We start from the raw sequence: 13,196 nt of genomic DNA on the forward strand, positions 1-13,196 counted from the left end.
GTTAGGGAGGGAAATGTGTAGCCTGAAGAGATGGGTCTTCAGTCTGCGCTTGAAGGAGGTCAGAAACTCTGCCGTTCTGACATCCACCGGGAGGTCATTCCACCACCGTGGGACCAGGACAGACAGCAGTCGTGAGCGTGAAATTGTCATTCATAAGCCTTTTAATCATTTACATTTACATAACATCAGCCGTCATGGGGTGGCACTGAGGTGCAGGGGGTAGCACTGTTTCCTCATAGCAAGAAGGTCCTGGGCTCGAGGCCTGGCCGGGGGCCCCTCTGGGTGGAAACCAAGTTCTCCTCCCATAGTCCAAAGACCTGCAGGTTAGGTTAATAGGAGTTAAAATTGTGTGTGTGCCCTGTGATAGATTGGCGACCAGTCCAGGGTGTATTCCTGCCTTTCACCAAATGCACGCTAGAATAGGCTCCAGATACCCCCACCTGACCCAGACAAGGAATAAGCAGCTATAGATAATGGATGTCACCTGTCATGCTTAACCGGTTTATCCAACCTTTAATGTATCCTGCTCCCTTCTAGTTCCAAACCATTATGTGCTATAAGCTGTTTAACAGCACTTTGGCACACTCTTGTGGTTAGGAGGAGGATTACAGTGGTCTTTAAATTATACATTTTTCTGTTGTGAGGTATTGTTTTGTGTTACATGTTTGTCTTGGCAACACAGTATGCTTGTCTTGCTAGTAAAGCAAGGAAAATTTTTATTTGAAAAATGTGTGCTTTATAAGTTCAGTTTCTTCAAGAGCACCTGAGCTCTGCCCACAGAATAGCATTTTCTTTACTATCGCCTTCTTCCCTCTTACATAAAGTGCTCAGAACATCTTGATTTGCCTATTCAATCCAACCCAGATGCGGGTGAGTGAGAAAGAGACTTTTCCTATTGTACTCCTGCCAATCCTGCTGTATCAACAAATATGGGGCCTACTCCAAAATGCAAACATTACATTTACACAATTACATTTTATCATACAATTTTATACAGCTGTGTATTTTACAGAAGCAATTCAGGTTAAGTTTCCCACTGGAAGCATTTTACATATTCAAAGAAGTGCTCACATGCAAAGGCAAACTAACAACACCTACAAATATTCAGCAAAATGATTCTGGGTCCACCTGAACACTTCAGTGTTGATGATGAAATCATGGCTGCCTTTTTTTCATAATACAGTTGTATTTTTAAAGAAAGAAAATGTGTGGGTCAAAGACATCTGAATAGTACTGAGATAAAATTATAAAGCAGCTTTCATGTCATGGGCCAGCATTTGGGGGTTGAATGAAACTGTTAACTCTCTGTCATCCCTTACTTTAACTAGTGAAATGCATTTTATCAACACCAGTGATTCCCAAACCTGGTCCTGGAGTATATGGGCCTGGTCCGTGTATGCTGCTTTTCATTCCAACCACAATTGCAATCCAAGAATTTTAACAAGCTGTTAGTTTTAATTAATGATGTACTTTTCATGTTTCAAGGAATTACTTACCCTCTACATTTTGTCAAATAGCTATGCATACAGAAATAATACAATTCCCATGTTCATATATTGTGATTAATGCGCTATATTGCAACCAATGCATACATTTTGCAGAAAAAATGCACAAAACGTGGTCAATTATCAAATTAAAGACTGGAGTGAATCGTAGGCTCCGAATTGGTGAAAGTGTTGACACCTGGCCACCAAAACTAACCATTTGAAAGATAATGAAGAATGCAAAGGCAAAGCCAATGGTAACAAGGCAAACCTGCATTGTGTTGATACAATTAAATAAAAAAAATTACGAATGAAATTAAACGCATGTTTAACTACCGAATTAACTATCGAATTGTGAGCCTATTAGTTAACCTCAGTCTTTTATTTGTGACTTATTCTTTTGTAATTGTTTGCAAGATCGTGCAATAAGCACAATATGAACATGTTAATTTTATTTTTCATGCCATTGCAAAGCTATTTCTGGCATAGTGTGGTTTAAATTAAATAATCCATCTAAAAGAATCCAATTAATTAATATTAACAGCAATTGCAGCGTAAACAGGGGTACTCCAGGACCGAGTTTGGGAACCACTGATCTTCACAATTGTTATCAGTCAAGCATAAACAGCTTTAGTATTGGGTTTTCAAATACACATGCAGTCGACGAAATAAATAAAATCAATATTGGTGAATTATTATATTTTCTATTATATCCCAAACAGACGAACTCAAGCAAAATCAATGAATGTAGATTCAATTCAGACTTCTAGGTCGGCAACCCAACCGAAATGTATGTTACACCAATTTGTAACAATATATGCAGACAACCCCAAACAAAAATGTTGAACCAATGTTGTTTCAACAATATCTAGCCTGACAGATTAACCAAAAACATGTTCGATTAATATTCAATATGAATTGTCAAGTGATGCTGTAAAGGGAAATTACGGACAGGTAACGACAACGAAGCTGCGCATTACCCCACAGATTGAATGTAGCCTACCTCATCTCTAGTGTTTACATGATACGAGCTGTCGGCCCAAGAGTCGTAAGAAAAATATTATTCAAGATTAGCCTATATAATCTGCATTTTAAGTGTCAATGTGTTCGTTTGGTCCAAAAACGTAATCGAAACCAGAGACGGTAATTTACAGGTGTGCCGAAGAACTAGGTTATTAATGATCCAGATAAATCGCATACAACAATTTTCTGTACTGTGTTGGATTTCAACTGCTAATCTAGTTAACGTATTCAAGATACAGGAACTGTTTTAACTAAAACTTAGGTTTGGAGACAAATCTAACTTGTTAACGTGGGACCACAGAACATATTATATGTGCTTTTACCATTTAACTACAGTTAAACAGCACACAAATTAAAGTTTAAAGCATAGTTGCTCTGCATGTTATTATAATCATCCAACACGCGGTGTGCGCTTTTTGCTGCTGAATTTCTGCTTGGCAAAAATGTTTACAGCGGTGAAGGCCAATCTGCTTCCCTCTGGCTTTCTGCGTCACATACATACGTAACCAATCAGATGCGACAGATGGCCGCCACCGCCAAGCTTGTGTGCGGAGTCTGACACAGGAAGCAGGCAAAGGCTGCTTGAAGTAGTTGGTTTCTGCCACTGTCTGATAGCTGCAAGCAAGAGCCAGAAGTAATTTCTGGTTTCAATAGTGTACGTTTAATTTCTTTACAGCAGTAACAAGACGAACAGCCAAGGGTAAACGAGGGAATTGTCGTCTTTGTTTTTGCAATGCGTTCTTTATAGACGTAGCAAGCTACAAAGCAGGCTAAATTGGCATACTGAACAAACAGCTAACGTTAGCTGGTTAGCTAAATTATGAAAATGTAATTAGCTAGCTCGTGCTAGCTAGCGACAACGCAGACCCCCTGACATGTCAGCGGGGTAGTGTGTTAGAGCTATCTAACTACGTTAACGCTAATGTTGCTTTATACTAGATTGGTGGCTGCCAGTTGGAAATTCTACTTCCGAAATTTGCTCTTGCTCCTAATACTTTTAAAAAAACATATGTATAGCCAGCGCGCTAATTCTAGCTTACTGAAGTTGGCTGGACCGATAGGCAGGCTTTGTGGTTAGCTTGCTATTTTGCTAGCTTCATAAGAACCTAGTTGTAGCTCTAGTTTAGCAAGTTTTAGCTAATGAACTATATGGATATAAAACATTTAGTGACAGTGCATATGGGTATACATTGGTTTTGTTGTTTTTAGAGTAGGGAGCCGTTCAATGCGGTTATTTGACTAAGTTAGTTAAATAAGTTCTGATTCTTGACAGTACCAGCCAGCGAGCAAAACGAAACTCATTGAAGACAGAAGATTGTAGAACTGTGTCCCAAGTTTCACGAGGAACGTTTGAAAAACATGGTAAGAAAGAAAGATCAACATTTTATACGCTAACGTTTGTACAAATTCATAGTTACTCAACATGAAACCATCTCAAACCATTTCACGTGTTGGGGGGGCTGTTCTTTGAACATTGTTCAAAAGTATCTTCAGACTTTTTCTGCATAAAGTTGCCTGTTTAGAATGTTCTGCATTTGTTCGCTAGTAGTGTCACTTGCAGAACTGGGGATGAAGTACATGTTCTAAGCAATGCACTTGTTCTAATTAAGGCCTAATTATTAATCATACCGAATAAGCAGGTTGTGTGTTGCAGTGGGACGCAAGTTCAAGGGCTTCAGTGTGTCGGTCTGGCTTGTGCCTCAATTAGTGTGTCGCCTGTGGGCTTGGGCGTGCTAGTGTTGGGTCAGGTGTGTATGGCTACCTCCGGATGCACCTCTTTAATTTTATTTTGAGAGGAAATTTGAGTGGAGTTTGTTGTCGGTTTACTGTATGGGGATTGCGGAACAATCTGTCAGATTTGAGGGGACATCTGTTCCCTCGCAAACGGCGTGGTTGTGTAATCCCCTCCCTGAGTCCGTGAAAAAGCAAGCCCCTCACTCCTGAGATCCCGGCATATAACAGGTGTCTCCCTGGTATTCATCACCAGTCAAACATATCTGTCTCTGTGTCCCAGCGGCTGTTCCATTAAGAAATGTTGTGATTTCACTGGTCAGTAACTGCGGCCCCGAGCCAAAGCAGCAGTTGATTGTGGTTCTGTGGTCTATGGAGATTATGTGTAGTATCTGGTGTCCTGGGGGTGTTCGGCATGCATGTGGGGATTGTATTTCTGCGCTTATCATCATGGGAGATTTTGCAAAGCCCTCATGATTATGCTAATAATCTTTGATACCTAGCTATTCCTCATCTGCAAAAAAAAATAAAAAAAAATTAAAAAAATTAAAAAAAACGAAAATTTGGTTTTCACATTGTTTCCCTATTCAAATTGGTGCACGCAATTTGAGGGCGTGTTTGCAACTCCAGCGTAACTGACTTCAATGGAACCGGACGGGAAGTGGATATTGAATATTGAAATTGAATACTCAAATATTTATTATAATTTCTTTGTACTACAAGTGCCATGTATAACGAATTGGGTTGTACCAAACAGGCTTGATTTATAAAACAAATCACAAGGTGTACAGTAGATTGATCAGTAAAGGGAGCCTAAATTCTGCAAATGCAGACCGGACCCTGCAGCCTAGATGTGGCCAGTTTGCATTGGTTATATCATTAGATGACTGATTCAGTGGTGCACCGCAAAGGGCTTCATCCTTAGCCGAGATGGGCTTAAGTCAGGTTTTCATTGACTAAGGTTTCACGCGGCACCATGTGTGTGAAGGTTAGTAGTTGTCATGGTGATTACTCCTATCAGCACTAGCTGTCCTGCTGTAAATACATATTGTACTTTTAGTGTGAAAGTCACTGGCTCTTAGGCCAGTGTGTCAGGGAGGAATGTGCCCATCGACTGTAGGGCTCCCTGTTCGGATGGAGAGTGTGACATAGTCGTGACATTGGAGAATAAGGAAGAAAGCGTTGAAGACAAAGCCTGGAGACATGGCTCAGGCAGTAAGAGCAGTCGTCTAGCAGTCGGAGGGTTGCCGGTTCGATCCCCTGCCCGGGCTGTGTCAAAGTGTCCCTGAGCAGGACACCTAACCCCCGAATGCTCCTGATGAGCTGGTCGGCCCCTTGCATGGCAGCCAATCGCCGTTGGTGTGCGAGTGTGTGTATGAATGGGTGAATGGGAAGCATTAATTGTACAGCGCTTTGGCTATATAAATGCCGACCATGGTGACTTGTAACACTGTACTTTTGACTTCAGGAGAAAGTATTTGACTTGAGGTAAATGTAGAGCTGAGGTCTCCAGTTCCTACTTATTCAATTATGTGCATAATTTAAGTCATTGATTGGCTCATGGGAGATCCATGAGAATGGTTTCCAAGTTCAAAGTTGGCTGCTGATTGAAGGGAACACCACGGACCTCCAGGATTTGAGATGAGACCTCTGATCTAGATTGTGTGAAGCTGTGAAGTGTTCCTCTGATTATGTTGGTTAAAGGTAAAGTCTAGATGTAGTTTCAGTGAACTAGAGTTTGAGTCAATTCCAAAAATTCAGTTACAATTCAGTTAATTTTCGAAGCAATTCTCAAATCTAAATCAAGTTAATGTCAGTTTCAGATTAAAATGAATTTAGCAAGCTGTATTGTTATTGTCAAATTAATATTCCTTCAATTTAGTTCTTAATTATTCTAATTTACTTTTAGAAAGCTTGAATTTAATTTCAATGTATTATTTATTTCCTACAATTGCAATGGCATTTAACTCTGATTCTTGATTCTGAATTTAAATCCTGAATTATTCCCCATGGATTCTACTCCATTCTCCATTAATTTACTGATTTTAATTATACAACAAAGGCTTTTGGAATCATTTTATTTCTAGTGCTGTGGTAGTTCCTGTTACAGTATTTGTTGCCTTAACAACTTCAGATGTAGGAGAATGTAACTACTTAACAAAAGGCATTTTATATTTGTATCTTTGCACTATCAAACTGAAAAATCTCAACTGCGATTCTTCAGTATAAGGGATTGACAATTGCAAATTAAGCTCCTGTTTAACATGTCAGTATTCAAATGTAATTACAATAATATAGGTATGTACACTTCCCATTACAAGAACCATTGAGCATTGAAACTGGAATGGATAAATTCCAAGCTTGTTCGGATTGGACCTGTTCCATGAGGTTCAGTGTAAATGTAATGGACCCTGCCTTGTTGCACACTGCCCTGCTCTCAGCCATCGTTTCACCCGCAACCAAACAATGCTCCATCATTTTTTACATTCTTGAGCCACCATACAGGTTTTGAACGGTGTCTGTTTTGTTCTCCGTAACAACAGAACGGTAGATTACTCAAGCTGAAAATACCGGGTCTTTGCATAAAACTGTTGTTCAATGTGGCGTTCTCTCGGAATAAATGTGAACAAAGCATGACCTGTGATATGCATCGCCAATTCTATAACCAAAGCAGAGCAGCCTATAAATACTTTATAGCAGGCTGGTTCCTGGCCCTGATGGTGTTTAGCAGTCGTACGCTCAGGAGATCCAGTCTGCCTCTCTCCCCTCCCCCCAGTGTAGCTCATGGAAACATCTTAAAATGGTGTGAGTTACTCCCCCTTCATTGTGTTGCACTTGAAGGAAGCTTCCCCCCAGGCTGAGTGCTGCTGGTGGTCCCTACCCTGAGCCCAGCGCGGTCGTGACAGATGGAGGGGTCACAGTATGGGGTGTCCTATAGCCCAGAATTACCCCCACCCCCCCACCTGTATTGTTTCTCTGTCTGGGCCAGCTTTGTGGAAGGATCCGGCCCAGGCTCGGAATCACGCATTCCAGGTCAGCGCCCTTCAGGATGGGGGAGGTTGTGGGGCGAGGGGGGTGGGGGGTGTGTGTGTTGTGATTGCGAACTAGAGTGGATATTTTCAAAATGGTTAACGTTATCAGAAAGCGAGCCGCACTTTGTAACAGACATTCAATATAGATTTATTCAAATACGAGTCTAATGCTATATATTTTTTTTGTCTTGTAGATAACGTTAAGTTTGAATGATTAATGTTATGTACTTGTGAAACGGTTCTGTCTGAGAATGGAGAATTTAGAGTAATATTTCCGCCCACATAGGCTGTAAAGTGCAGCATTCTGGAATTCCGAGAGCATCGTGCTGGATCCCCCAGGCCCACAGCCAGCCCTGCGTGTACCCCCCCTCTCCCCACAGCCAGCCCTGCGTGTACCCCCCCCTCTCCCCACAGCCAGGCCTGGATGTACCCCCCTCTTCCCAAACAAAATAAATTAGTGAAGCACGTGGTTCCATCTGTGCTGCTGTGCTGCCGTTTCATTAGAAATTTAAAGTAAATTCAAAGTAATTTGTGCGCTCAGCCGTGTTTTCAAGTGCTCATGTTGGCGTCATATGGAAGAGTGTCCAGACGACCGCACAACGCACGTTACTGTGTCTGCTGTGTGCGACTGTGTGTGTGCGACTGTGTGTGTGCGACTGTGTGTGTGCGACTGTGTGTGTGCGACTGTGTGTGTGCTGTCTGTGTGTGCTGTCTGTGTGTGCTGTCTGTGTGTGCTGTCTGTGTGTGCTGTCTGTGTGTGGCTGTGTGTGGCTGTGTGTGGCTGTGTGTGGCTGTGTGTGGCTGTGTGTGGCTGTGTGTGGCTGTGTGTGGCTGTGTGTGGCTGTGTGTGGCTGTGTGCTCATTCATCAGGAACATAACTATCAGACCATACCCCTAAAGGGAATGAATTTTATTTTCACATGCAAATCCTCCCATCCTGTTTGTGTTTGTATGAAGCAGCTGAATGCCTTATCAATGTTTCTATCAATTATGCAAATACATTTTTAAAAACATGTTTTTAAAAGTAAACTTGCTAAAACAAGTTTATTTTGCAGCTCTCTGTCATTCACACGCACACACACACACACACACACACACACACACACACACACACACACACACACACACACACACACACACACTGCATAATGAAATGTACAATGAAAAAATAAAATATATTAATGTTTTAAAATAAATTCACACAGCAAGCCAATATCCCTGTGTCACTTGGCAAAAACCGGGCCTGTCAGTATTGCACCTAGCGGTACATAGGTATGAAAATATCCTTTATATTCATTTTATATTCATTTATATAACTTTGGTGAAGTAAATACTGTACTGTGGTAGATTGCACAGAAAGCAGACCATTTGACCCGAAGCTGGATGATGTAGCGGTGTCTCTGAGACGGTGTGCGGTGTGGTCTGGTGTGGCCCTCCTCGGTAATTAAGACTGCGGGAAGAGGGCACTGTGCCAGCCTCTCAGCGCCCGCGTTTAACCTGAGAAAGGAGCAGGACAGCCTGCGCTGGGGTTGATGCTGTTCATGCAGTTTGTTGTTATTATTATTATTATTAATATTATTATTATTATTATTATTATTATTACATTACAATTTTCTTTTTGGAGGAAACTTCACACCTACCTTTTAAATGAGCTCATTTTCACCCTGTATTCCTATGCAGTATCCCCATGGTGTCTGAACATCCAACTCTGATTCCGAGGTCTGTAATTATGAAATCTGTCCCCTACGAATCAAACCTCTTCAGTTCTGGTGAGATTCACCATTTTGTAAAAGCATAACACCTGAAAACAAAATGCATCGGTCTTTTCTCATAACATCTTTAGAAATGGAAATTGCAAGTACTGCATGGATAACTCAATTCAGTTTTCAGATACTGAGAGGAGGTTGACCTATGCAGGTTGATTTAAACCAATGTTTAGCTGTTCAGGGTATAAAATATGCACAAATGCTGCAGTTCTGTTATTTTTAAAGACAAACGTGAACGTAAACGTGCATACATTATCTGTAATCATACTACCGTGATAATATAATGGTATCACGGTATTTCGGGTTGCGTTATTGTCATACCTTGCGTAGCAGTATTACATTCCAACTTCAAAGAATTTCGATTAATCTGGCCACAACGCCTCGGTTAAATGCTTTCTTGTAAAATATGGGATTTCATGTCGTGTCCTGCCCCCCCCCCCCCCCCCCACAGGTAATGGCTTCCTCCCTGCCATTTGCATAAAGGGCTGTTTTGCGGAGTGGCTGGGATAGTGTTGACTCACGGACCCCCCCCATTCTCTGCCATTTATCTCACAGCGGTGCCTAACCAGCGCTGTCCGTGTTCGGCTCACATTCGATGGACTGCTGGGTGTAGCCGGTATCTGGGTGGCCCTGCACACCAACCCCCTGCCCACATCCTCATTACAGACTTGACTCTGTAAGAGAGATGTTCTTTGCCTTGCGCTTATCTTCAATTGGCAGCTTTTGCCCCTAGATGCTTCGGAAACTCCTCTGTCCTTCATAGTTGAATTTTTCGCTTGTCATTCGCAAACCTGACTGAGGATATCTTGCAAAAGCCTGTTTTTGTTTTCAAATTAATTTCGCTGAAGTTTCGGCGAAATGTGGAAGGCTTAACGATCAGAGGCCTTTCATCTCATTGCCGAGGTCTGAAGCCTTTGCAAACTGCAATAATCTGCAGCCCTGGGCATCCTGCACCGCAAGACGTTGTATCTCCTTTATTGAAGCTGTTTGCTCATTCGATTCTGAAGTTGCGTTGCTGATGTATGGAAGTCGTGCATTTGGCATTAGCCAAGGTCAAGCTGACGACCAGGGCTCAGCTTGCATCTCTCCAAAGAGAAGTCTCTGCAAATGGTTTTTATGAACTCTGCTTTAGCTGACAGGCATTTGAGACTCGTGTGGTCTGATAGTGGTTTCTTTCTACTGTCATCATGAGAAATGTTGGCTGTCAGTTGCATCATATTCCATTAGTAAGCCGCTACATATGCACACACACGTACATCGACACACACACACTCTGTTACCCCACACATTCAGACTCGCTCACACACACACTCTGTAACCCCACACATTCAGACTCAGACACAGGCGCACACACACACACACACGCACACACACACTCTGTAACCCCACACATTCAGACTCAGACACAGGCACACACACACACACACTCTGTAACCCCACACATTCAGACACACACAAACAGGTGCACGCAGGCACTCACGCACACACGCAGGCATATGCGCACGCACACACACGCACGCACACACACTCTGTAACCCCACACATTCAGACTCAGACACAGGCACACACACACACACACACACACACAGGCAGGTGCACGCAGGCATATGCGCACGCACACACACACACACACACACACACACACACACACGCACACACACACACAGGCGCACAGACAGGCATATGCGCACACACGCACACAGACACACACACAGAGGGCAGATGACCCCTTAACAGGGCTCTGACTCATCTTGGCTGTTGTGGCCTATTTCAGGTTCTGCCATCAAATCTACTTCGCTACTTTTCCGGTAGTAGTGGGCAGTAGACGTCAGGCCCTGTTGGTCCGATGGTGCAGTTAGAGTGGTAGCTTCCAGTCAGAGACCTGGAGGGTAGAAACCACTTTGAACCTCTGCTAGTTTCCATATAGTTTCTCCTCAAACAAAAGGCCATTATGGGGGCTGGAGCCAGGGGTTTGCTCGGGTGGGGGGTCACTGCTATTGATCTATTGAGTGGAGATCTCTCGCTCTCTCTCGCTCTCGGCGCTTGCTGCCCTGTCAGGCCTGCCAGCTGTCGGGCTTTATGGCCTTCCTGGGGCCTTGGGCAGGCACGGAAACAATGGCGCCCGCTCTCCCGTGCACGCTCACAGACCCGCAGTCTCACAGGAACTGCGCTTTTAACGCCGCTTCCCTTCACGTCCGTGTGCCGGTGAGCCAGTGAGCCTCCAAGTGCCCTGGAGACTGGGCTGAACACAGATCGTGTGTGTGTGGGCGCGTGTACGTGTGTGTGTGCACATACGTCAATAAGTCCTGTCAAGCTTGGACTTATTCTGTGGAACTGCTGGAGGGCCGATCCCCTGCATCTACACTCCTTTGTGACTGACCGATGCTACCCCTACCCCTCTGTCTGCAAATAAAAGCTGTCTCTTTTAGTGTGTGTGTGTTTGCGTGTTGTGTGCACATGCGTAGTACGTGTGTGTGTGTTGTGTGCACATACGTGAGTGTGTGTGTTGTGTGCACATACGTGAGTGTGCGTGTTGTGTGCACATACGTGAGTGTGCGTATTGTGTGCACATACGTGAGTGTGCGTATTGTGTGCACATACGTGAGTGTGCGTATTGTGTGCACATACGTAAGTGTGCATGTTGTGTGCACATACGTAAGTGTGCGTGTTATGTGCACATACGTAGCACGTGCGTGAGTGTGCGTGTTGTGTGCACGTGCGTGAGTGTGCGTGTTGTGTGCACGTGCGTGAGTGTGCGTGTTGTGTGCACGTGCGTGAGTGTGCGTGTTGTGTGCACATACGTGAGTGTGTGTGTGTTGTGTGCACGTGCGTGCGCGCGTGTTGTTTTGAGGCGTGCAGTCCTCCAATCTGGCCTTGGCCCTGCCTGTCACTGAGCTGAATGAGCTCGCCTTAATCCTGGATGGGGTGTGAGTCAGACTGAAGCCTCAGGCAGCTGGGCCTGCCCTGCTCCATCCTCACCCCAGCCTCTGCAGCCGGAGCCGTGACTGCACCCACGCACGCCCTGACCGCGCCCTGCGCGTTTGTGTCCCCTCAGGGGCCGTCACTCTGAAGTGTGAACCTTTGGAGGAAAGAGCTGCACGCCCAGGACCCTCAACATGATGGCGAACGCTGTGAGTACAGTCTCCAGGACCAGAACCTCCTCTCTTCCGCCCACTCTCTGCTCCCTCCCACTCTCAAAGTCAGTTCTTCAGTCATCGTGAATTCAGCATGCTTTATGCTGCTCTTCTTACTCATCAATTCCACAGAGAACTCAGATCTTTGGTTTGTGGGAGCAGGGACTGTGCAGAAATCTCTTGCATTTCATGCAGTTGTTTTTACGTATCGCCATCATGCAGTCAACTGCAACACCCACAATTAGTCATCCCCAGCCTACAGTCTTTATGACCGTTATGATGCAATAAATGAAGACTAGTTTGATTTATATGTGCAAAATTAATAGTGCTTGATGTTCATTTAAATTCATATCAAAGCATTGGCAGCTTTAACCCCGAGTTGCTGAAGAGTGTGTTGGAGGAGGGCGACATTCAGACTGGACTGCCAGTACCTGTTGCCTATTGGCTTGTTTTTGTGATGAAAAATGAAGCAGACTGCCTGCACTTCTTTACTGAGTTGATTTTTTTCGAATTTCTTTAAAGAACTCTGTTATTTTAAGCCTAAATATTTAGGAAAAGTAATGGACGGAGGACAGATTTGCATGTACAGTGTTTTTAAGTCCAAATGCCCAATGACGTCGGCGATGGCCTTTCAAGTGTTAAATCCTGTCTGCCATTTTGCCTTTTAAGCAATCCCTAGGCAACAAAGTTCAGTGGGTCAGTCTGAACAAGCTTCTGTACTGTGCCATAAAAACGCCTGTATCCATTAAACAAGATCTTATATCTGTAACAAGGTTGCACGCATTGCATTTTTCCATTCAAGGTTTCAGGGAATGTTTAATTAATGTACTGTACGAAGTGGACCTGCTTTTTGATAATGATCAGATGACTATCTATGAATCTGTTTATAGCTTAATTAGCTAGACAGCTAACCAACAGTGATGTTGCCAAACCAGTTTTTTCCAGTTAAATTTGGTTTGCTGTAACGCTACACACATCGACTTGACTAAAGCCTGCTCTCATGCATGCACAACGTACAGTCAGACT

The 13,196-nt window shown here is 43.7% G+C and overlaps 1 protein-coding gene across 3 annotated transcripts in view; it reads left to right on the plus strand.

The window, feature by feature from the left end:
• Positions 1-3,012: 3,012 nt before the first annotated feature.
• tfdp2 (transcription factor Dp-2) overlaps positions 3,013-13,196 on the plus strand; it is a 37,280-nt gene continuing 27,096 nt past the window's right edge. Inside the window, exons 1-3 of one of the 3 annotated variants that reach the window (XM_061218164.1) lie at positions 3,013-3,162; positions 3,781-3,869; positions 12,092-12,167. In XM_061218164.1, the coding sequence (XP_061074148.1) occupies positions 12,153-12,167 (15 nt within the window). In that variant the 5' untranslated portion in view covers positions 3,013-3,162; positions 3,781-3,869; positions 12,092-12,152. Of the gene's footprint in view, positions 3,208-3,780; positions 3,870-12,091; positions 12,168-13,196 lie in introns of all 3 variants that reach the window. The other 2 variants (XM_061218166.1, XM_061218163.1) reach the window with 2 other exon arrangements.

The sequence above is a fragment of the Conger conger genome, chromosome 13, assembly GCF_963514075.1.
Source record: "Conger conger chromosome 13, fConCon1.1, whole genome shotgun sequence".
Taxonomy (NCBI): Eukaryota; Metazoa; Chordata; class Actinopteri; order Anguilliformes; family Congridae; genus Conger; species Conger conger.